Source organism: Mytilus trossulus, chromosome 11, assembly GCF_036588685.1.
Source record: "Mytilus trossulus isolate FHL-02 chromosome 11, PNRI_Mtr1.1.1.hap1, whole genome shotgun sequence".
Taxonomy (NCBI): Eukaryota; Metazoa; Mollusca; class Bivalvia; order Mytilida; family Mytilidae; genus Mytilus; species Mytilus trossulus.
The window spans coordinates 21,328,145-21,355,467 of NC_086383.1; the positions used below are offsets into that span (position 1 = coordinate 21,328,145).

General features: G+C 32.2%; 1 protein-coding gene across 2 annotated transcripts; it reads left to right on the plus strand.

Moving 5' to 3' along the window:
* The first annotated feature begins 2,526 nt into the window (after nucleotides 1-2,526).
* LOC134690859 (uncharacterized) lies at nucleotides 2,527-26,604 on the plus strand. Of its 2 annotated transcripts, none has more exons than XM_063550981.1 (6): nucleotides 2,527-2,806; nucleotides 12,520-12,737; nucleotides 13,435-13,658; nucleotides 17,238-17,424; nucleotides 21,710-23,187; nucleotides 24,940-26,604. In XM_063550981.1, the coding sequence occupies exons 2-6, from the start codon at nucleotides 12,521-12,523 to the stop codon at nucleotides 25,360-25,362; spliced, it is 2,529 nt and encodes an 842-aa protein (XP_063407051.1). In that variant the 5' UTR covers nucleotides 2,527-2,806; nucleotide 12,520; the 3' UTR covers nucleotides 25,363-26,604. The 2 variants fall into 2 exon arrangements, with proteins under 2 accessions (XP_063407051.1, XP_063407052.1); XM_063550982.1 differs by having other exon boundaries at nucleotides 2,554-2,619.
* Nucleotides 26,605-27,323: the final 719 nt, after the last annotated feature.

Consider the following 27,323-nt stretch of genomic DNA (forward strand, 5'->3'; position numbering starts at 1 on the left):
GTACTTGCTGGCACCCTTAATTTAGGCGAACAAAAATTTGTTGTTATTATATTGCAATATTGCTGTCCATTGTCATGATTGTATTATACATTGAATCCTGACATTAAAAATAAGGCTGATTTACTATGCTGGTATATAGATTTACAATTTAAAGTTCACATATGGTCAGTTTTGGTAATGCGGTCAAATAATTTTGTTGTACAAGTCAGCTGGAGGTATCAAAACTACTGAAATTTTCTTACGTATCAATATTTTGAATAAAATGAGGACATGCTGGTATCCTAAATTTATGCGAACAAAAATTTTTTGTTCTTATATTGCAATTTTGCTGTCCATTGTCATGATTGTATTATACATTGAATCCTGACATAAAAAATATGGCTGATTTACTATGCGGGTATATAGATTTACAAATTAAAGTTCACATCTGGTCAGTTTTGGTGGATGCGGTCAAACAATTTTGTTGTACAAGTCAGCTGGAGGTATCAATACTACTGAAATTTTGTTACGTATCAATATTATGAATAAAATGAGGACATGCTGGTATCCTTAATTTATGCGAACTAAAATTTTTTGTTATTATATTGCAATTTTGCTGTCCATTGTCATGATTGTATTATACATTGAATCCTGACATTAAAAATAAGTCTGATTTACTATGCTGGTATATAGATTTACTATTTAAAGTTCACATATGGTCAGTTTTGGTAATGCGGTCAAATAATTTTGTTGTACAAGTCAGCTGGAGGTATCAAAACTACTGAAATTTTGTTCGTATCAATATTTTGAATAAAATTAGGACATGCTGGTATCCTAAATTTATGCAAACCAAAATTTTTTGTTATTATATTGCAATTTTGCTGTCCATTGTCATGATTGTAATATACATTAAATCCTGACATAAAAAATATGGCTGATTAACTATGCGGGTATATAGATTTACAAATTAAAGTGCATATATGGTCAGTTTTGGTGGATACGGTCAAATAATTTAGTTGTACAAGTCAACTGGAGGCATCAAAACTACTTAAATTTTGTTACCTATCAGTATTTTAAGTAAAAAGAGTACTTGCTGGCACCCTTAATTTAGGCGAACAAAAATTTGTTGTTATTATATTGCAATATTGCTGTCCATTGTCATGATTGCATTATACATTGAATCCTGACATTAAAAATAAGGCTGATTTACTATGCTGGTATATAGATTTACTATTTAAAGTTCACATATGGTCAGTTTTGGTAATGTGGTCAAATAATTTTGTTGTACAAGTCAGCTGGAGGTATCAAAACTACTGAAATTTTGTTACGTATCAATATTTTGAATAAAATGAGGACATGCTGGTATCCTAAATTTATGCGAACCAAACTTTTGTGATTATATTGCAATTTTGCTGTCCATTGTCATGATTGTATTATACATTGAATCCTGACATAAAAAAATATGGCTGATTAACTATGCGGGTATATAGATTTACAAATTAAAGTGCATATATGGTCAGTTTTGGTGGATGCGGTCAAATAATTTTGTTGTACAAGTCAACTGGAGGCATCAAAACTACTGAAATTTTGTTACGTATCAGTATTTTGAGTAAAAAGAGGACATGCTGGCACCCTTAATTTAGGCAAACAAAAATTTGTAGTCATTTTTAAAATGAATTAAACTATTGCTGATTGTGGCTGCATAGTTCAAGGATGTAAAACTAACAAAGACGTATACACCTAACATCAAATATACTTCTTTTCAAAAATATACATAATATGATTGAATTTGATCTCGGAATATATGTATATTCAGTGCCTGTTATCATTGTAACCGAGATCGTTTTTATAATAGATAGATTGTCAGATCACAGATAAATTTGTGTTACGTTCTGTGCGTACTTATTTTCAAATATTTGTGATTAATCCTGTTCATAAAACGGGAGTATTAATTTTCAAATTACTTTATTTTCGATGTTTATACTACGAAACAAAGATATTAAAAATATATTTTTTAAATCAACGAAGAGCAGTCCTGGTTACAAGTTAACTTAGTGTTGAGCAGACCATTCAAAAGTTAACTTGGGAACAGGTTTGGTTTTGATCGGATTTGTCCAAGCAGAAGTTAACTTTGTGGCAGGACCGGTTTCCAAGTTAACTTATGTTAACTTTATGACAGGACTGGTTCCGAAGTTAACTTATGTTAACTTATGACAGGACTGGTTCGAAGTTAACTTATATCAATAGCGGACCTGTTTCCAAGTTAACTTTTTGGCAGACATAAAAGCAGTCCTAGGACCAAGTCCGCTTTTCAAGTTAACTAGATTTTGGTCCTAGGACTGGTCAGAGCAGTCCTATATTCGGTCACAGGTTAACTTTGACCAGTCCAAATGACTGGTTATCAAGTTAACTTGCTGTACAGGTTAGGAGTGCACCCATCTGTATACAAAAATCAAACAAAATGTTAAATAACCTAAAAGTCCATTTGCAAACAGAATCAATTTCTAATTTAAAACATAACACAATCGCAGTTATCTACCTTTTAAAAACAACTTCCTTGACAACACTTTGTTGTTTGGTATAAGAGTAGAGGATATCAAGATTAATTTCACACGTAGGATTTTGGTTTTATTTGTCTAGGTAACCTATGTAATGACAATAACGTTGCTTTACTTCAGATGCGTCACATGTTATGGGACTGTACCTAAACCCGTTACCTCATGAACCATTGAAAGAAACGAAAGTAATACATAGGCAAGAATTTGTCACAAATTCCTTATATTCGATCGAAATCATTCTTAAAATTGCAATTGGATCAGTGAACAAGGTTAGTGCAGTGTATTGTTTTGTCTGCCAATTAAAAAATGTAACTTTAAATGAAAAGACAAATTTAAATCTCATTGATCATGTTGATTGCACATTGGAAATGAGTCAAAACTGTTTTATTTAAGAGTTTTTCTATTCATAATAATCATTACCTTTCAGTTCGCTGATTTTGAATCTACTGTTCTTTGTCTGAGCTTGTTATAGAATGCATGGGAACACTTCTCATATACAAATGTGTTAACGTTGGTCAATATTAAAGAATTAAGTTATTTTGTTAAAAAAAGTACTTTTTAATTGTATGTTTTTAACAATCTATGTACACCCCGTTATGAACTCTTATTTTTTCATTCATTTCTTTTAATTCTATGCAGTCTTGGCATTTGTTTTGTTTCAAAAAAACAAAGCCATTGTATTTTTATGTTCTGGATGTTTAAACAAATAGCGGAGATCAAAGAAGAGAAAATTAAAGTTATGTTTGATTTACAAAATGAGATAATGTATCTTTATATAAACATTCTTTTAAATAAGGTAGATTAAATGAAGACTTCACTTTAGATGTAAATGAGCTATACGCAATCGGAATTATTTTGGCTTAAATCTGTTAATTTTCAGATATATTGGCAATTACTGTGCACTACTGATTTTTATTTGATTTTAGAAAAAAATAGTTTTTGATTGCATTATCAAGACTGATATTACAATACACAAGCTACTTATTTTTGTTCTTATCATTTTTTTAAACTATCCATCCGGAAGAGAGTTACGAATGTACGATGGAGGCACGTACGAAATCGCTCTGCAGATAAGTCGATATTTTATATAATTTCAAGAGATTTTTCGAAATGTAACTGAGAGCATGATTAACGATGGGATTTGGGATCCAGCTCCCGCTTTCACTTTCTGCTGAAAGACGATATTTTTTTGGGAAAACTTAGAAATTCTAGTGACATTACTTAAAGTTATTGATAATACCCGAGAGAGCTTGAGATACCTGAATTGTTTACCTTATACCTACCTGAGCCCCGAGGTATTTACAATACATAAACAATACAATCCATATCCGAGTCGATTTGAGGCTCTTTACGAGTGCGACCATGGATAGTACAAACACAGTAGCGGATTTGATCAATGAAAGTAGAGAAGTATTGTATGGAGAAACTAAAGAATGTGTAACACTTGAAAACGTGTATCAGCTTATGGTTGGAATGAACGAAAGATTAACCACAATTGAAAAAGGGATGATACAAGTTACACAGATTAACAGAACTCTAAATACAATGGTACATAACTTTGGTGAGCTAAAAACGAAAGTAAGCAACGTGGAGTCTGATGTAAATAAGCTAAAAAGCAAGAGTGCTACAACCGAATCTGATATTGCTTCTATAAAGAACAAAAACGTTAATATTGATAGGGACATGAAGCAAATGAAGAAAGATAACAGTGAGACAAATAGAAACATGCAAGGACTTAGCGATTTCATCGACGATTTTAGAGCCAAGCATGAGAGTAATGTAAAAGAAGTGAGCGGAATAAGAACAGCGATGAGCAAGGCGGTAAATGATTTTGAGGACATGTCACACGAGTTAAAGCAGGAAATAAAGGTTTCGATCAACGAGGTTAAGGAAGAGAATGATGAGCTTAAAGATACCATAATTGATTTACAATGTCGCTCAATGAAAAACAATCTCATTTTCACAGGCCTAAGAGAACCAGAAAACGAAAACACAGAAAACTTGATTCGCGGTTTTATTAAAGATGAGCTAAACATATACCACAAGCTTGAATTAGGGAACGTACATAGGTTCGGTAGCGGAGCCCAACCTGGAAAACGCGGACGACCTAGACCTATCGTCGCAAGGTTTATTTACCACAACGATCTGGCAATGGTTATGTCAAACACATGTAGACTAAAGGGAAAACAATACGGTGTGAATAAACAGTTTCCAGAAGCCATCGAGCAAGCCAGAAAAAGTCTCTATCCTGTTATGAAAGAGATGAAAGCAGATGGACATCGTGTGAGACTTGTTAGAGACATACTTTATGTAGACGGAGTAATTTACAACCATCAGACTATAAATTCTCCATCGCCTAACAACCGGAGAGAATTATTAAATACCCCTGAAGACTATCAGTCACGTAAGAGACGACGAAGGGAATCGCGAAATTCAACAGATCACTCATAGGAACCCCCAGAAAAGAACAAGTGTAATGGTATGACAAATTTACCCGACAGTGAACAATGTTTAACTAGAACGAGAAACTGTAAAATTAATATGTTAACTTTAAATTGGTGTGGTGTTATTAAACGTATGCATTATCCAGAATTTATAGATATGGTTCAGAAATTTGATTTTATTTCTCTTGTTGAAACTAAAACAGATGATCTAGATAAGATAGATATTCCAGGATTTACTTTTCATCTGAAAAATAGAAAAAATATAGCAAGGGTTAAATTGGGAGGAATAGCTTTCGGCTATAAGTCACACTTGGAAAATTTTGTAAAGCCAGTTGAAAATTTCAGTAGTTTAGTATACTGGTGGAAAATTTCTTCCGATTTACTTAAAACCGACCAAGACGTCATGATAGGAAATATTTATATCCCTCCAGAAAATTCTGTATACAAGGTTCCTGATGCTTTTAATGAATTAGAACAAGAATTTTTGAAATTTTCTGTAGAGTACAAGTGTATACTTTTAAATGGTGATTTTAATAGTAGAACTAGTCGAGATGTAGAATATATTGAAATTGTTCATAGTCAGCATGATATTGTTGATACTGATAATGTAGATATTTTAAACAATCTAGAATTATATGATATGTCTAAAGTTAGATGTAGTATGGATACAAGTAAAAACTCTTATGGTAACATGTTGTTAGAAATGTGTAAAAACAATAATATAATTATACTTAATGGTAGAGTAAATGGTGACAAAGAAGGCAAATTTACTTGCCGTCAGGCCAGTGTTGTTGATTATTTTATTTGTACTCATGATTTTCTATGTTTCGTTGTAAATATGTATGTTCAAGACTTTTCCAAGCTTTTCTCAGATGTCCACTCTCCGTTAATATTATCTTTAAATTTTGAAGATGGTATTGAGGAAGATGTGCATATTGCTGAGAACAGCGTGGAAAATGCAAGAGAAGTTTAACGGGTACAAAAATGGGATGTTGAGAAAAAGAAAGATTTCGTAGAATTTATCGACAAGGATAAAATTTCAGATTTTGTTGCCGAATTAGAATCAGTTGACAGTAACCATTTATCTCAAGGCAAAATTAACGAAGTAGTCGAAAAAATTAACAGCATATTATTGGATGCTGCAGAAAATGTTCTAGGTACATATAATGCTAGCTTAGGAAATCGTACAGGGAAAAAAAGGGAGAACAAACCATGGTTTGATAAGCAATGTTGGAATAAGAGAAAGATTTACAGGGGAGCAAAGAGAAATTATAACAGTAATAGATCAGAAGTAAAAAGGGAAGAAATGAAAAAGAAAGAACGGGAATATAAACGCCAGATGGATAAATCGATGAGGGAATATAGAAAAAAATTCCAAAAACATATGAAAAACCTGAGGACAAAAAATCCGAAGGAATATTGGAAAATTTTAAATAGGGGAGGGAAAAGAAAAAAACCTAATATAGCATTAGATGTATTGTTTGATTTTTTCAAAAATTTAAATAACGCCGAGATTACAAATGACGTCACAACTGAGCCGAATGACATTCAAGGTGTAAATGAAGTTTTGAATTCAGAAATTACCGCAGATGAGATTATTAAGTGTATACGAGACTTGAAAAACGGAAAGGCTAGTGGCGATGATTTAATAATCAACGAATTTATTAAAAGCACATCACACATTTTTATACCCGTTTATGTGAAACTTTTTAATATGATTTTTGATTCTGGTACTTTGCCTGAAATATGGCTCATGGGAAATATTATACCTTTTTATAAAAACAAGGGTGACCAATCTGATCCCCAAAATTATAGACCAATTACTATACTCAGCTGCCTGGGAAAACTTTTCACATCTGTTTTAAATCTTAGATTGAGTTCTTTCTTAGAGGATTATTTATTATTAAATGAAAACCAGGCTGGCTTCAGAAAAGGTTATTCCACAGTAGACAATATATTTGTTAATCACATCTTATTTGAGTTGCTAAAGAGGAAAAAGAAGAAACTATATTGTGCTTTCGTTGACTTTGCGAAAGCTTTCGATACTGTTTGGCGGTCTGGTCTTTGGTCAAAACTTATTAAACATTCGATTAACGGAAAAATGTATAACGTTATTGTCAACATGTACAATAATATCAAATCACGTATTCATTTTGGATCAGATTTTTCTGAATTTTTCCCTTGTTCCATTGGTGTTAGACAGGGAGAGAATCTCTCTCCTTTGCTTTTTTCCATTTATCTTAACGATCTGGAATTGTTTTTACAGAATAATAATATAGAAGGTTTGTGTACTATCTCTGATGAGTTAGAAATAGAGTTAAATGTTTATTTAAAATTGTTTGTCATTTTATATGCTGACGATACTGTCTTAATGGCAGAATCTCAGATAGATTTACAAAGACAACTGGACTCCTTATATGAATATTGTGAGTTATGGAAACTAAGAGTAAATGTGGAAAAAAGTAAGATTATAATTTTTTCACAAGGTAGACTACCGCAAAATATTGTTTTTAAGTATAATAATATAATACTAGATATTGTGAGTGAATTTACTTATCTTGGTGTATTACTGTCTAGATCAGGAAATTTTTCAAGAGCTAAAAAAAAGCAATGTGAAAAAGCAACACATGCTATGTACGATATTATTCGAAAAGGTAGAATACATAATCTGTCAATTGAATGCCAACTTGATCTATTTGATAAAATTGTTAAACCAATACTTCTGTATGGGTGCGAAGTTTTGGGTTTTGGAAATAATTCAATAATCGAGAGGGTTCATATTAAATTTTGTAAAATATTACTTCGAGTAAAAAAGTCTACTCCTGATTTTATGATTTATGGTGAATTGGGAAGATATCCATTTGATATTTCAATTAAGTTACGAATGATAAATTATTGGTTCAAGTTGGTAACCGGAAAACCTGACAAATTGCCTTTTATTTTGTATAACTTAGCAAATGCCAAATATGGTACAAATATTTTATGGTTTAAACAAGTCAAGTCAATTTTAGACACGTGTGGCTTGTCATATGTATGGGACAATATCTTTTTTGTAAATAAAACATGGCTACATGTAACCATCAAACAGAATTTAATAGATCAATTCAAACAAAAATGGCTAGCAAGCCTACAGGAATCACCAAAAGGATTAAATTATCGTTTATTTAAAGATACTTTGGAGTTTGAAAAATATTTTAATATTTTGGATGATAGGCAAATATCCTTATTTTTTAAATTTCGAACTTTGAACATGAAATTTCCAATAGAAACTGGAAGATGGCAAAAGATAGAAAGAGAAAACAGAAAATGTGTATTATGTAATTCAGATGCCATTGGTGATGAATACCATTACATTTTTAATTGTTCAGCTTTTGATAACTGTAGAAAACAATGTATTGCATTTTACTATAGAAATAGTCCAAATACATTGAAGTTTTATGACTTAATGAATTCAAAAAAATGTTCAGAACTGAACGAACTATGTAAACTTATTAAGGCGATCAATAACAAATTGAATTTTTCTGGGTGAACAATTGTGAATGCCTCTATCTACTTTCGTACATTATTTATTTATGTAATTTTGAAATATGTATAATTATCTCTATACCTTTGTAATTTGGTTTGTGAGAATAAAGATATATATTTAATGGAAGATAAACAGTAACTATTTTATAAAGGAATTTCAAAGACTTTTCCCCGTTATACTCGTAGCAAGAAAACAGTTAGTTCACTATTTTTTTTCTTTTTACTTTTTTAAGCATATTATAAACCTATCTTCTCATATTTCATTTCAAATTTCTATTTTTCCCATTACCAAAACAGGTGGGGTTTTTTCGGGAATAAGCTATGCAAATTTAGGCATTTTAGCTATTAATTAAACGCGGCTTGTAGCTTGAAAAAGCAATATGGCCCAATTATATAATATATGAACAATACCAATTTAATCTTCCTTTGCTCAATTCGAATATTTGAATGTCCTCCTTTGTTTTAATTTCATGATTCATAATATTTAATTTGATCCTCACTTCTGCACAAATTCAATATATATTCCTTTTTAAAAAGGGGCACTAGCTGTCAAATTCATGCTCACCTGAAATTGACTCAAATTCTCATATTTGATTTATAACAATGTAAAACATTTATCCAAACTATCAAAAGTCTAATATAAACAGTTTACAGAGCATGGGGTAGATAATATACAGGTTCGTTTCCTGTGTATTTTAGTCTAGACGCCATCTAATTAACTATCGATTTGACCTCAGATGACCATATAAGCGATTTAAACATAAATAAAGATATGAATAGATTAAACCAACACGTGCAATTGGGTTTTTATAGGTCTGTTTGATTTTATTTTATAGATTAAACATATATGTTTCTCATTGCTTTTAACCCTAAAAAAATGATTTTATGTGCATCGAATAAGTAATCAAATGATTTACCGTAGTTTCACTTTCGTTGTTGACATTCTTTTTCTTTAAATAACCAGTACACGTACAATGCATGCGTTGTCAATCTCTAGCTAGGGGTTAAATTGAAGTTCACATGAATACGGATTTGAAGAGGTCGACTCATTCACTTGCAAGTGAATTACTAATAATCAATGTTTCTTAGCGTAATTTGACAAAATTGAACCTTTTTGGCTGCAAAAGCGAATTGTTATTTCACTATTTCACTTTCATTATTGATTAAACAAAAAAAAATCAAACTATAGATTTTTTATATATCTCGTAGCTAGTGCTAAATCAAATCTAAACAATAGTCATAATGCACATTTTTACGTTCCGATATATTGTGATAATATAACTCAATTATGTTGACATTCGGTTTTATTTTACAGGACATTTTATAATCTTGTTTTGTGAGAGTTCCTTGTCAATATTTCGACATTCTTTGAAATTATTGCAATCTAGTAACAAACGGGTGATTTTCAATGTGTTACTCACAGAATTAATTCAATTTTTGTTTGACCATTACTTACATGTATTCAGATGTCGTTTGTACGTCTTCAGTTTCTCATCTAAAGTACTTACAATGGGCTATGTTTAACATGTCTTCATTTTCCATATGACAAAATTGTCATGTTGGTAAAAGAGTGTCGAAAGACACCAGTTGTAACCGGCTTTGTCGGTAAACTATATCAACATTTTGTTTTATTATCAAATTGTTCTAGTCATCTTTCTGTCTTTAACATGTTTAACAATAACTTTTCTAAGCCGATATATGTGCTTTCATTTAATGCAGTAACTGAGGGTGTTATAATTGTCTTCAGATACAAATGTAATGTGTCACCATTAGTTTCTTCAGACGCTTGAAAAAGGTCAATGCTAAATAAAATCCAAAGCGTGGTTATGTTTATGACGAAATTGAATGTAGAAATATTAAACCTCGGTTTTTCCCAGTAATAGTAATATCTTTTCGTTGTTAAACGCTGTTTGTTCATGATTTTGACCATTTTACGGAAACCCAATCTTTTTTATATGTTTTATAAATGATCATTTAATTGATATAGTGTGTCTCTTCATGTGTGAATCATGTAAAAATGATTACCATATGATTGAATAAGTCAAAATTAATTTTAAAAACTCTTAATTGTTATGGCACCTTTTCGACGTTTATCGTGCGAATTACCATGACCATACGCGTATGGACAGGACCATATAATTATATATGCAGACAGTCATAACTATACGTGTATGGTCCAAAATACTCTGACCGTCTAGATCATGTATATTGTGCATAGCCTCTACACCATGAGTCAAATATTCTTCAAAAAGTGATATGCATATAAAGAAGAAGATCTGATATGATTGCCAATGAGACAACTCTCCACAAACGAATAAATGGCACAGAAATTATCAATTTTAAGTCACCTTACGGCCTTCAACAATGAGCAAAGCCAAAACCGCATAGTCAGCTATGAAAGGCCCCGAAATGACAAATGTAAAACAATTCAAACGAGAAAACTAATGGCATAATGTACAAAAAATAAAACAAAAAACAAATATGTACTACATCAGGCTACTGACTTCATGACTTGTAACAGGCACATACATACAGAATGTGGGTACGGTGGGGTAAACATGTAAGCGGGATCCCAACCCTCCCCCAGTATACTGGTGTAACAGTAAGACATTTTGCTTTAACTGTTGCCCTTTTTGTTTCTATTGGTACAGTAAAATCTTCTTGATTTTTTTATATGCTGTATTGTGACACTCTCACTCACACTTTTCACGAATGTGACCTATCGAATTAGACTCTTACCGGGTTTTTAATAATATGAGTTACAAGACGGGTGTCACATTTGGAGCAGGGTCCGCTTACCCGTCCGAAGTACCTGAGATCACCCTCAGATTGTGTTGGGATCATGATGCTAAGTCTTTAGTTGTGTATGTTGTGTCTTGCGTACTTTTATTTGTCTGTTTGTGTATTTCATTTTTTAGCCATGGAGTTGTCAGTTTATTTTCGATCTGTGAGTGTGAATGTCCCTCTTATATCTTTGCCCATTTCTGTGGCGTTAACAACCAAAAATTAAAAGAGGATTCAATTCGTAGTAATTTCTGATTTTTTTCAATCATTCAGAGATTGTTCCTTGATTTTGAAAATTCAGGAGGACTGTTTTACTGTACATAAAAGAATAAGAAGATGCGGTTTGATTGCTAATGAGGCAACACTCCATATAAGACCAAATGACACAGAAATTAATAACAATATGTAACGGTTTGTCCTTCAACAATTAGTTAAACTAATGTTAACCGCATAGTCAACTTAAAAATGTCAAATGTAAAACAATTTAAACACGAAAACTATATATGCTTTTGATTTAGAGAAAATAAATTCATGCTAAAAACATTACTACATGTCCATGTAGCAACATGCCAACAGCACCTGCGTAGAGAGTATATATTTCCTCGAATGGAACTTCACGAATTTTACTTATCACAAGTGTGTGCATACATGAGCAACACGACAGTACCACAAGTAGAAACGGATATGATAACCCTTCCGGAGAACCTGAGATAATCCAGGTTTATGTGGGGTTTATTTTGTTCAATCTTTAAATTGAAAAACTGTAAAACGATCGAAATTAAAAAAAAAAGAGAGGTTTGACTGATGAGTTGTGCTATTGAATTATTATTGAGATATTTGATAATATTTGTTATCACTATCTAATATTGTGTTGTTGAAAGTCATTCTATTATACACAGAGTCGACTGAGGATTTTTGCCCATCGTAGGTTGCTTCTTTGTGTTTCCTTTGATAACATTTTTCATGTCGTCTATTTTTCCTATTTGACGTTTCGGTATTGTTATGCAAATAGATATGATTTTCTGTTATCAAAGCCTTGTTCTTATATTTTGAATTTTAAATGTGAATGTAGGTACTTTGTGTTAAAAACGTTAACATCAATCATATCCTATCTTTTATTCTTTTTTCAATTTAACCAACGTATATTTTTGACCTCAAAATTAGTTCAAGATCTGCAAAAAAAATGTATTTCCTTTTCAACACACTTTGTTATTACTGTTCTTTTGTAGGATGGCGACATCCCTGTCACAGGAAGATATCAATTTTCTACGGTTAGCTGGTTTGTTGATAAGAGTCGCACCACGTGCTGTAAGACGTAGGTTTGACTGTGAATTCCACCCAGAACAGCTACAACAATTTCTGCGCACAAATCGGGGCAAAATACATAACCTAACAAATAAAAAGAGAATCATCACATTGGCACAGTATGATGTATTATATCCTAGAGGTAAACTTTAAGATATTTTAGATTAATTTGTATTAATTTTGAGACTTTATTCAGATACATAAAATTTGAAAAAATATATTTGACCTATTATAAGTATAATAAAGGATAATACAAGAACAATCTTAGGTTGATCCATGTATAGTTATTTCATATATAAAAAAAGAAGATGTGGTATGATTTAGAAACACAATTTAGAAACACATCTTTATTTACCTGTATAGCAATATTATCATTGAACATAATTACAGTACTTTGTGTTTAAAAAATCAATGTTTTCATTTGAAACAAGATTAATTCTACCTTGTATCATTTTTCATTTGAACATCAAGTTTTCACGTAATTGATGAATAATGCAAATTGTATTTAGAACTTTCACGACTTGCATAATTATACCTCAGCGTGAAATCTATCAATTTGGTTTTGCAGCATATAGAAACAAGCAACGTTTGATCGAAGTTTGGAAAATAATTCCTTTCCCTAGTATATGAAATGATAACGGTCTTTAGATACTTGTTCAAAATGTTGGACGGATCTGGTAATAGCGTGATGGAAGGTTTTATTTCTGGTGACATTCAAAATACGATCCATGACAGCTTTTAATGAAAATAGAATCTTTAGTTCCACTATTCACCCCTGTTGACCACATTGATGGATATATACTTAGTTTATGTTGGTGTGTGTTTGTTCTTTTCTTTAGGTTCTTCAGAAGTATCATCAGACATGTTTGATTTGTCATTGATGGTTTGTTTACTGAGAAACTTCACAGATCTTGACATCCAAGATAGTCTACCAATTGGAACTATTCATACTGATGCTGCAGATATTTCCAGGATAAAATTTTACAGAAACTCTATTGTTCATCATGACAGCAGTAAAATTGACGAAAACGAGTTTTCAAAAGTATGGAACTGTGTAGCTGAGGTAATTTCTCCAATATATATTGCAAATAGCAAAATGATTCCAAAATTATTTGAACTCGATGAAATAAGAGCGCCTCCACAATATATAAATATTCTCATAATATAAATGTATTATTCACCTGAAAATGTTAGTCTATTGTTATTTAAACCGTCCAGTGGTACAGAGAGTAAAAAGTCGAAAAAGGTTAAAAGATGTATATGATTCAGTGCCATAGAAAACTATACTAATTAGTTTTATACCCCCGCCGTAGTGGAAGGGGCATTAAGTTTTACCCATGTCCATATGTACATATATTACGGATTACAAATGTGTCGAGGTTTGTGATTGGATAACAACACAGAGATGTCAGTATATATTCGGGAAACTGCCGGGGTATATACGACGTTTGTATCCCCAATTGGAACCTCAAAAACGTCATCATAACACTGTATACTATGTGACGAAGTCAAAAGCTATGGGTCTGTCAGAGGCTCACAGAGGGAAAATTATGACGTGCGTTCGTCAATAATACATTTTTAATACAAAATCACGCAATTTACACTTTTAATACTTAAATTTAATGCTAAAAGTGTAATTATAAATTATTACATACACTATAAAATTATGTTCACAGCAAATTAGAAAATCCTTGACGTATGCCGAACATATCAGGTTGGTTTTTCAACATATATGTGTTGTCAACAAATACTTGCACTGGAAAATAACATTAAGTCAGGGGTAATCCGTAATATGTGTATATTGATTTACTTACATATTTCTTAAATACAAAAGGAATAGGACCAATTTTGGCCTCAAATTTCAGGTTCTCCTGACGATAGATTTTGACCCCTATTTAAACACTTAAGTGTCTATTTCATTTGATTCAATTCGCCTTCGGCTCAGGGGATATAAACTCTAAGCCGGGAATGTCACAGTATATACCCTGTCTGAGACCTGAATAACATATAATGTCCTTATGTCCGACCGCACGTCCAAAAATTGGTTTCCGTTCTCTTACTTTAGTTTACCTTAACCAAGTGCTATGAAACTTATACGCAATGCTTATTATCACAAAGCACGGATCAAGCATGAATTGTGTTGGCATCACTTATACCATCGTATAGTTATGCCTCTATAAAAATGGAAAATACTGCTTAAATATTCGTTTCTGTTCCATAACTTTGATTTGCCTCAACCAACTGTTACGAAACATATGCACAATGCTTATTACCACACAAAAAACCCAGAAATTTTGGTTGCATCACTTTTGCCATTCCCTTTACAAATTGAAAAAAATTGTTGAGTTTCTGTTTTCTAACTTGTAGTTTTCCTAAACTAAATGATATGAAACATAAACACTATGTTTATTAGCACAAAAGTCAGATCATGTACAAATTTGGGTTGCTTTACTTGACAGTTTTTGTGTTATGTTCCTTTATGACGTTATATGCAAGCGGGGGGCATCATCTGTGTGCAATGGACGCATTCTCTATTTATTTTAATATGATGTATAGTCACCAACATCATTTTCAACTAGATGATTCTAACAATCTTGATAGGATATTGTTTATTTTTGCTTGGTTATAAATATTTTTTGTTGAGAATATTGTAGAATTGTTAGAACTTTTCCAATACTAAAATATATATTATTTAAAAAAAATATTCAAAGAAGCCACTATATTTGTTGGACATTTACAAATGGCCGGGGCCGTGATATTAGAATTTTATCCAGAGCCATGACGAGGGATAAAACTAACGAAGATCACGGCATTGGACATGTGTAAATGATCAAAGTTATAACTTTCAATGAATTATTTTGGTTCTAATAGGACACACTCGGTAATATAAAAGCTGAAGCGAAGGTTTAAATGCCATGGGATAGGCTGTTCTAATTCACCCCTGTTGGATTAAAGCTACAAATTTCAAATAAATATAAGTCTTGCATGAATCATTTCCAAACTTACCTCTTGAACAATGTGTTCAATCTTCAAAATTTTCTTAATCTATGCCTTTTTTTTTTTTTATAGTTGGCTACTATTTACTATCAAAACAATTGTAAACATGTCGTAGCTAAGGAGTGAGCTACAGTGTTGTCCTCCTGAAATCCACAAATGTTCAAATAATGCAATTGAATAGAAATTTTCTTAATTAAACAACACCTTCCTCAAAACTCCATTTTAATGCGTTATTATCTGAGCTTAAGGTAACGGAAAACCTTCAGCTTCATATTTGTATGTGTATGACGTCATGTTATAACATAAGGTCAATGCGTCAAGATCATTCATGCAATTTCGCCAAATTTTATTTTAATTTTATTTTAAAATTTGTTCAGCTCTTTTGCATTTTTAAGGAGTTATGCATAAGAATATATGAAATAACGGTTCTGTAGTTTCTTTTTCAATTTTAATTGGAACACAACGAAATCGATGTAGTGTTTGCATAGTTACGATACATTTGGATAAAGTGGGATGTAGATAGTAACAGCCACCAATAGGTTCATCTCTGAGTCTGCGCAAAGTATAGATAAATTAAGAAATAATTCCTTCATGTCATGCTCTATGCTCATTTTAACATGGATAGTCATTATATTTTACACTGAGCGTTAGCATGAAATGAAGGAATTATTTCGATTATAAAAGGACAAAACAGTATTTTAAGTGGTCGAAACGTAAAAGAGACACATTTTCCTTTTGTTATTCAACTGAAATTGTGCAATAGAATAAAAAAAAACAAGCCAATTTACCCTCAGTATGTCTGCAGATATTTCTATTATCTTTTGAATTACTTGCACAATAATTGTTTGATTTTCTAAAAATATATTTTAGTTGTTTAGCTGTCTAATTGACCAATATACGTCATTATTATCTTAAAGAATCCTAAAGTGATTTCTCAGAAATGTTTGCTTTAGATTGACAATTAATTCGGTCTGTTTTGATCCCTTGAATCCAAGAAGAGAGCTACTGATGGTCCTTGGTATAACATATATTTTGAAGGTTTTATGAACTATTGTTGAGTATCATTAAGTAAAATAACAAAATACCGAATTCCGAGGAAAATTTTAAAAACAAAAGTCCGCAATCAAATGGGAAATCAAAAGTTCAAACACATCAAATGAATGTATACCAACTGTCATATGCTTGGTACAGACATTTTTCATTACGATTAAACATGGTTTTATAGCTAGCTGAGCTTTTCACTTGTATAAAGACACTGCTATTGATATGTAGTCGCATTTAGTTTCATTATATTGACACAATGTGTGACCAAAACAAACAACAAAACAAAGCGAGTATTATCTTATTTGAATAAAGTTTCATTTTCAACTGATTGTTAACAGTATGCATTTTTTTTTTTTTTGGGGGGGGGGGGGATTTTAAGATGAAATACGATCAGTTGTGTATTTTGGTCGTCATAAAAAACTCTGCTGTATCTTTTTGTTGTTGGAGGAACGTAGACGAAATTTTAATGTGATAAATAAACTCATCATAGATACCCGGATTGAAATTTTATATTTACGCCAGACGCGCGTTATCTTTTGCATATAATTGTGTGAAGGTTGTATTTTTCGTGGCATAACTTATCTACTAGTGTTTGTTACAGGCAATACACAGACTACTACCCGACTTAAAGGCAGAGATTGATTCATTAATGAGTTCACCGTTAACTAATGTCAATGTAATGAGAGATCGTATACAACTTGAGAAAAATTTGGAAACAACCAGCCAGCATATGCTTACCATGAACAAGAAAATGGCGACGTTAGAAACTGAGAAAAATAATATAAAAGGTATTTCTGATCTTTTATGGAAATTAACATCTTCTGGTCCCTAAAACCTTCATAGCTCACCTAGCCCGAAGCAATCGTAGGCGAGACATGGGTTCCGCAGATCCCTTGTAAATTTATCGAATTTAATGATAAACTGACACGGTGTATATTCGGAACGCTTGCTTTCCGATACACATAACGCTTGCTTTCAGATTTATATTGACGAAGAAGCAGGAGACACGACTTTGGGATGATTAATACTTTAATCTAATGGTAAATGGTGTTCCCTCTTGTATCTCACGGAACACTAGAAATATATTTCTTGATAGATATGTAACGCATATCATTATAAAAATTTAAAATAATCTCATAAAGCGGTCCCACAAATGCAACACTTTGTACGATTGAACACAGGAATGTATTTCTTTCATCTGAATCTGTTTAATATATTTAAAATTAATATTTTATTTTCCATTTATTACATTGTATTAATAGTCTTCCGTTTTTTCAAGTTCATTAAATCTAACCATAAATGCTCTTTGACAAAAAATCTCCGGAAACTCTGTTTTTCAGATTGTTTACCGATTGCTTTCCGATTTTCAGGAAACGACTTCTTTCAGATGGAACGATTCCCAAATAATTGTATCACATGCAGATTATAAATTTGTGTTTTTATTTATTTATTTATTACCACCCAACAACACAGAGGCGGCAACAAGTCAAATTGGCACCTTGCTTGATCAGCTACGGGATATTTCACTTCAATAAAATATTATAAAATAAAGATCAAAATTCGACACCCATTACATTGAGCTTATTCATTTCATCATACTTGATGGAATAACATATACAAAACAATGAACGAAATCTCGAAAATAACCACATACAAAAGACATTGTAATGAAAGTACTGAAGTACTGCATATCGGATGACCGCACGTTCTTGTGGATGGTCACAAACACTTGTCTGAAAAAAACTCATCATTGTACCTGAAAGAGATGTTAATGTACATATATATATATATATATATATATACATCTGTTGTAGGGTTGTCACTGACTCAGACGTACTTATGAATATAATTATTTTCTGTGACTGTATCTTACATTAATTTGTAGGATCCTTTACTATAGATAATTTAGCTGATCTGCAACAATTACATATTCATGCCTTATATATCATGTACTGTAGTACGCCGCTAGATTAACACCGACGTGGAAAGGTAACACATGGCCAGCGAGGCTCTTTTTTTGAGAGCCCAGGTGGTCGTGTGGTCTAGCGGGACGGCTGCAGTGCAGGCGATTTGGTGTCACGATATCACAGTAGCATGGGTTCGAATCCCGGCGAGGGAAGAACCAAAAATTGGCGAAAGCAAATTTACAGATCTAACATTGTTGGGTTGATGTTTAGACGAGTTTTATATATATATATAAATATATACGAGTCTAAATTGAAAACTACGTTCAAACCTATGATTGCGTTGGATAAAAAAAGCAATTTTTATACGTGTGCATGTCAAACAAATTTCGTTGTAGAAGGGTCTAAAAACAGCACAAACAACATTTTCCTAAAGACCAAAAAAGTGAAAAAAGTATATTTAAACAAAACGCATTTGACTAACAGGTCGAACAACTGATGTTCTTTAACCCTGCTGACTGCCATTGACGATTGCCAAATAAAATTGATCACAAGATGTAACAAAATGGATCTGAATATAAATTTAATACGTCACAGAAAAAAAAAATTGTTAACTTGTGGCTACGATGTTGTGCCACAAACATTCGGTGTCAATATTTCTTTAGTACACCAGATCTAGATTTCGACAATATATGTCTCTTCAGTGATGTTAGGGATCGAAACGGTATTTGGAAGGCCATATAATTTACTCTCAATTTAAGATTGACTCTTGAATTTTAAGAGACAATATAGGATGAACGGATCATATAAACCGGAGGGAAAATATGATACATGCCCAAAAAAAAAAATATAAACGAGTCTAAATTGAAAACTACGTTCAAACCTATGATTGCGTTGGATAAAAACCGCAATTTTTATACGTGTGCATGTCAAACAAATTTCGTTGTAGAAGGGTCTAAAAACAGCACAAACAACATTTTCCAAAAGACCAAAAAAGTGAAAAAATATATATTTAAACAAAACGCATTTGACTAACAGGTCGAACAACTGATGTTCTTTAACCCTGCTGACTGCCATTGACGATTGCCAAATAAAATTGATCACAAGATGTAACAAAATGGATCTGAATATAAATTTAATACGTCACAGAAAGAAAAAAAAATTTGTTAACTTGTGGCTACGATGTTGTGCCACAAACATTCGGTGTCAATATTTCTTTAGTACACCAAATATATAAATATATATATATTATTATTTTTTCTTAGACAAGTTTGTGCGTGGATTACGAATAAATGACATTGTAATAACTATTATATTGTAATTGTTTGACGCCTTCAAAACGACAAATGATGGAGCAGGGATTTATACAATCATATCTCACATTTCCATCAAACAGGTGGCAACGCTCCATTACACATGGTTAAAAGAAAGTTCCACAGCTATAATATTTACCTACGAAAACGTGCCAATCGCCTGATTTTTGGCTTAAAACATTCTGGCCGTACTTTGGATGAAACAATAATCGTGCCCGTATTTATAGATAGATTAAATACTAAATTATAAACCATGGGATTTATATAATGACCGTGTTTGGCAAATTGTGGAAATCTATACAAAACAAAATATATAATAAATGTAAATCACAACCACAAAAGTCTTATGCTTATAGAAAAGCAATGTATTGCCTTTTTGGAAATATTTCGATAGCGGCTTTCTTCGATGCAAAAGTTTACCCTGAACATGCATGAAATATTTGTTAACCTTAAATCTTAAAGTAAGCCTTACCTGAATCTCAAAGTAGCCGTGACACATCGATTTTCAGAAAAACGGTAAATAAATAAAATTATATCATTCGTGATTTTATAGTTTTTTCAACCCTATGAAAATAAAACTAAATTGAGAAAATTAAGTAAATGGGGATGAGAGATTTAAAATTTTGATATGTTTGGCTATAAAGTCTATTCTAAAAGATAATGCAGTTCTGTATTAAACGAAATCACATTCATTTATCTTTGTAAGAGACAGTAAATCATGAAACTGGATATCTGCATATTTGTTTTGTTCCGTCAACTTTAGTTTAATTCAAGAAAATTGATAATTCATTATTTTTTTAGATATTTTTGCAACCTACCTTTCTTCCCTGTCTGTAATGTTCTTGTAAAAAATCGAAAAGTATGCGTTTCCAGAACCGGAAAGCAAGCGTTCTGAATATACACCGTGATTGTTTAGTTTAGTTATTTACAGTGGATTGGGAAACAAGTTTTCCAACTTATATTAATCCCTTTCCACTTTGCGGGTGCGAATGCTGCCTTGAAGCGGCATTATCCCTGCTCTTTTCCGAAATCTTCAAGGCTGTCTTTTACGTGCAAGAGATATGGCTCTCTCCTAACACGGGCCAGCCATTTATCGTTCCCTTCCGACAGACTATCATCGTTTCCTCAAGATCATCGTCGCAAATGGTGTCAAGGGAGAGCCGAAAATTCAGTTCATAAAATGTACATCCCTTACCGGGAATCAAACTAGGAAACTTTGTGATTATAGTCAAATGCACTAACCACTACACCACGGCTCTACTAGTTTATAAACTGTGATTTTTAACTTCTTTTTTCAGTAGAACCTTCTGTCTCTAAGGTTGTACTGATTATGATGCTTTCATTTTGAAAGAGTGCTAAAAGTTGTAAGCGCCGGATATAAGAATAAAGAACTCAAAGTATAACAGATTAACGGTGCTGTAGTGTAGAGAGTAAAAACTAAAAAAACATACCAATCACTGAAAAACGTCAAAACGGAAAGTCCCTATAAATCAAATGGCAAAATCGAAATCTCAAAAACATCTAAGTTTTACATCGCACAAGTAACAACGTAAATAATTCATCAGTCAAATATTCTCTGTGCATCATTATAAAACGTTTTGTCAGTTTCTGGTATAGGAAATAATACATTTAATGTGTTTTGAATTATGTGAAAGATAATTCACATCATACAGTTTTAACAAAAAAAGGTTACAGGTTACCTTGATCTCAGTATGTGATTGGAGTCTTGCTATTAAGTTACTTTTCGTCTCTTCTTGTTTTTCTCTTATACATTGCTACAATTAATGTATGATCATGTATTAATTACAATCTGATAAACGTTTCCTTTTTCTATCTAAAATTAATTTTGTTTACAGAAATACAACTACGAACTTTAAAAGAATGGAAAGATACTGACACGAAATTTATTGCTACATCAGCAACAACGTTTATATTACAATCACTTAAGAACAGTAGGGGTGTCATTATAACTGGATCTCCGGGCTGTGGAAAATCTGCAGCTGCTCATCATGTAGCATTTGAATTGGAGAACGAGGGCTATGAAATACTTCCTTGTGATGATCCTTCCGAAATAGTTAAGCATTTGTCAACAGAGAAATTCTTAGTTTTTGTAATTGATGATGTCTGTGGTAAATTTTCTCTGAATCAGCAAAAAGCAGATTCATGGGAACAAAACGATGGTAAATTGAATATGTTAATTGAATCTAGTAACCAGAATGATGACGATGAAGATAACTGTAGTAAACCAGAGGCTAAGTTTATTATAACGTGCAGGGAAAATATATTCGTTCACAAGGCATTTCCAAAATTGACATGTTTTTCGCTTGTTCAATGCAGCTTTAGTTCTGATTATAAGATTTCTCAAGAAGAAATGAGAAACATTGCATTGTCGTATTTACCTGAGAATACTGTGAATGATATTAAAAACATTTGTCTGTATGATTTTTTTCCTCTAATATGTTCGTTGTACTACAAAAACGTCAATCAAGATCTTAGTTACTTCATCCATCCGGTTGAAATAATTGGATGTGAAATCTCAAAAATGAAACAAAAATCTGAAGGATCTTTTCTCTGCATTTCTCTTCTTGTTCTTAGGAATAATAAATTTCGTAAAGATGAATTAAGATGCGAAGATGTGAAACAGCTAGTTAATGATATATGCTGGGACACTAAAATGGAATCCGTTTCCATTGTGGCGATACTAAACAGTTTTGAGCGTCTTAAAGGTATCTATATTACAGAATCAGATGACATTTACACAGCAATCCATGACAAAATGTTTGACATTATATCAGCAGCTATTGCACCATTTATAATGAAATGTTTAATAGAACACGTTGACATTGCATTCCTGGCAAACCGTACATACCTTTCATCATTTAGTCAAAATAGTGTGCCGTTTGTTATTCATATCCCACAAGAGTTTGAAAGTCTCTATCTGAAACGACAATGTCAGGAAGTATTGAAAGGGAAATACTGGGAGGTATTTGGCAGCATACAAACAGAGCATGAGGCATATAGAAAACTTCTTCTATCGGTTCTGAAGCAACAGGACACATGCCAGCAAATTTCTTATGATTCCGTTGAAGAGGGGAATACACCTTTATACGTATCCTCTCATTTGGGATACTTAGATTTTGTAGAATATTTTGTAGCAAAATGTGCAAATCATATAAAGGTTAAAGACAAGGAAGGTAGATCTCCATTCTATGTCGCATGTGAAAAGGGTCACATTGCAGTCGTTAGATATTTAATGAAACATCATGAGACTACCATTAAAGAGAAAGATGGATTTTCAGTTTTACATATAGCATGTTTCAATGGACATTTAGAAGTAGTAAAGTTATTGATTGACGTTGGTATGAATCTTAATGATACAACAATAAGGAATTCTACACCACTATACAAGGCTTGTCAGAATGGTCATTATGAAACAGTGAAATTTTTACTTGATTTAAACGGCCAAACATTGAATAGTTGTGTCGATACTACAATTAAAGACAAATATGGATGGTCAGCTTTACATAAAGCATGTTTAAAAGGACATTTAGAGATAGTAAAGTTATTGATTGACGTTGGTATGAATCTTAATGATACAACAAATAAAGGTTCTACATCACTACACATGGCTTGTCAGAATGGTCATTATGAAACAGTGAAATTCTTACTTGACTTAAATCGCCAAGTATTAAATAGTCGTGTCGATACTACCATTAACAACATTTTCGGAGAGTCAGGTTTACATTTAGCGTCAAAATACGGACATTTAGAAGTAGTACAGTTATTGATTGACGTTGGTATGAATCTTAATGATACAACAACAATCAATTCTACACCACTACACATGGCTTGTCATAATGGTCATTATGAAACAGTGAAATACTTACTTGATTTAAACGACAAAACATTAAATAGTCGTGTTGATGCTACCATTAAACAGAAAGATGGATTTTCAGTTTTACATATAGCATGTTTCAAAGGACATTTAGAGGTAGTAAAGTTATTGATTGACGTTGGTATGAATCTTAATGATACAACAAAAATCAATTTTACACCACTATTCATGGCTTGTCATAATAGTCATTATGAAACAGTGAAATACTTACTTTATTTAAACGACAAAACATTAAATAGTCGTGTTGATGCTACAATTAAAGACAAAGATGGATGGTCAGTTTTACATATAGCATGTTTAAATGGACATTTAGAGGTAGTAAAGTTATTGATTGACGTTGGTATAAATCTTAATGATACAACAAATGCAGGTTCTACACCACTTTATCTGGCTTGTCTGAAAGGTCAATTTGACATAGTGAAATACTTACTTGATTTAAACGGCAAAACATTAAATAGTCGTGTTGATACTACCATTAAACAGAAAGATGGATTTTCAGCTTTACATAAAGCATGTTTCCAAGGACATTTAGAGGTAGTAAAGTTATTAGTCAATGTGGGTATGAATCTTAATGACACAACAAATGCAGGTTCTACACCACTTCACAAGGCTTGTCAGAATAGTCATTATGAAACAGTAAAATACTTACTTGATTTAAACGACAAAACATTAAATAGTCGTGTTGATACTACCATTAAAGACAAAGATGGATGGTCAGCTTTACATAGCGCATGTTTCAAAGGACATTTAGAGGTAGTTAAGTTATTGATTGACGTTGGTATGAATCTTAATGATACAACAACAATCAATTCTACACCACTACACATGGCTTGTCATGAAGGTCGTTATGAAACAGTGAAATACTTACTTGATTTAAACGGCCAAACATTGAATAGTCGTGTCGATACTACAATTAAAGGCAAAGATGGATGGTCAGCTTTACATAAAGCATGTTTGAAAGGACATTTAGAGGTAGTAAAGTTATTGATTGACGTTGGTATGAATCTTAAAGATAGAACAAAAAACAATTCTACACCACTACACACGGCTTGTCAGGGTGGTCATTATGAAACAGTGAAATTCTTACTTGACTTAAACTGCCAAGTATTAAATAGTCGTGTCGATACTATTATAAAAAACATATTCGGAGAATAAGGTTTACATTTAGCGTCAAAAAACGGACATATAGAGGTAGTAAAGTTATTAGTCGATGTGGGTATGAATCTTAATGACACAACAAATGCAGGATATACACCACTTTATCAGGCTTGTCGGAAAGGTCGATTTGACATAGTGAAATACTTACTTGATTTAAACGGCAAAGCATTAAATAGTCGGGTAGATACTCTCGTAAAAGGTACAAATGGATGGTCAGCTTTACATACAGCTTGTTTCAATGGACATGCAGGAATACTTAAGTTATTGATTGGTGTCGGTATGGATATAAATGAAAGAGACCATTGGGGAAAAACAGCTGTTCACTTAGCTAGTATAAATAGGCATGGTGATATTGTGAAAATATTAAAGGATAATTGTGCAGAACTTAAAACATATGATAGCGACAAACGAACATCACTTATGAGTGCTAAAGGCAATGGTTGTCTGATATTGTGAAACTTTTAATAGAATAGTTTGAACAATTTAACGAAGAACTCAATAAGAAGTGAATGAACATTGTAATTAACCATTCACTAATATAATCAGTTTCATAGTGTGTTAGTAACCTAATATGATATATATAGTGTCAGTAAATTCCATATAAGGTTGAGAACGAAGCTCGAACCCCATATGCAATTTACTTACCCTGTTTATATTATATTAGGTCACTAGCACACTATGTAACGAATTTATCTTACCGACTATCTTTATTTGTTGAATTTAGACTAAAGTTGTCCTTTTTGCTATAATACACATCTTCTTATTTCTGTATTAAAGTGTTCAAGTGTTAAATTTTAAAAAACCTTCTTCAATTTGTCTGCACTAAACAACTAATGTAAACGATACATATTTATTATCAACAACCTTGACATCAACAATATTAAACAGAACTTTAATAGATTTGAATAATCAAACAGTGCTCAAGACGTAAATCCACAACTAACCGTGTATTGAAATAAGCCCCGTCCCCCTACTAACCCAATATTGAATATACACGGTCTCCACGAGGTCGCTTTTAACCAATCATATTCCTAGACATGTTTAGGAGGTAAGATAAACAGGAATATCAAGTTATTGGGATTTAGTTGTGCATTTTATGTTCGGCTTTAACATTTTAAACAATCAAGATTGCTTCAAAATTTCAATATACAAAAGCTGTTTTTAATTAATGTAGATAGACGAAAATATTTTACCTGTTGTACAGGTGAATAAAAGGCAGTGTAAGTTTGCATTTCAGTGTTATCATAGACATGACATTCAGAACTATAAAGGTTTTAAAAATAATAAGGAAAACATGGAAGTTTGTGATTCGTAAGTGCTTTAATCATAAGAGATTTAAACTTTTTATGATTGTTTTGTTGTTGGTTTTCAGCTCACCTGACCCAAAAGGGCCAAGCGAGCTTTTCTCATTACTTGACTTCCGTCGTTCGTCATCGCCCGTTAACGTTTACAAAAAGCTTCTCCTCTGAAACTACTGGGCCAAATGAAACCAAACTTGGCCTAAGTCATTCTTACGGTATCTAGTATAAACAAAAAGTATCCGATGACCCCGCCCTTCAACCAAGATGGCAGCCATGGCGAAAAATAAAACCTGGGGGTAAAATGCATTTTTGGGCTTATAGCTCTGACACTTAAGCATTTAGAGCAAATCCGTCTGCCTGAAATTTCTATATGCATCAGAAACTCGTTGATTGGTTGCTGCCCTTTAATTTGTAATTTTCCTTTAATTTGTAATTTTAAGAATATTTTGCAGTTTTTGGTTATAATCTTAAATATTATAATAGATAGAGATAGATAAACTGTTAACAGCAAAATCGTTCAGGAAAATAAGATAAAAAAAGTGTCAGTTGAGCTCATAAAGAGTTATTACCATAATGATTTAAAGTCAATTTTTTTATAATTTTTTGTCAGGTTTTACAAAAATCTTCTCCTCTCAAACAACTGACCCAAATTGAATCAAACTTGGACCAAAAAATCCCTAGGGTATCTTGCTAAACAAAACGTACCCGTTGACCTTGGCCAATAATCAAGGTGGTCACCATGGTTAAACATATAACATGCATTTTTGGTTTATATCTGTGAAACTAAAGCATTTCTGATGGGATGAAAACTTTCATCAGGTCAAGATCTGTCTACCATGAAATTTTCGTAAATTTATAAGTATGAAGATTTGTTTTTTTTTTGTGGTATTTAGATAAAGTGAAACTCTTCAATAAAAAGACATGTTTATTGCACTTGGAGTTTTACCAGGTGAAAAAACATGAAATACAATTTTGGAACAAAAAGAACTGTTCAGCATTTCAAGGAAATACAATTTGAATGAAATGTTTCAGAATAGAAACAATTAAAAATAAGCAAGACAATACCTACTAACAGGTCAAATGTTTCATATTTAATCAGTAGAATGTTACTCTCTA

What these genes read in the sequence shown, in the direction of transcription:
- LOC134690859 (XM_063550981.1), top strand. Translation starts at nt 12,521, where the DNA reads ATGGCGACATCCCTGTCACAGGAAGATATCAATTTTCTACGGTTAGCT. An exon ending in TGAGAAAAATAATATAAAAG is followed by an intron (nt 17,425 to 21,709) that starts GTATTTCTGATC and finishes TTTTGTTTACAG; the next exon opens with AAATACAACTACGAACTTTA. An exon ending in GTTTCAATGGACATTTAGAA is followed by an intron (nt 23,188 to 24,939) that starts GTAGTAAAGTTA and finishes GGACATATAGAG; the next exon opens with GTAGTAAAGTTATTAGTCGA.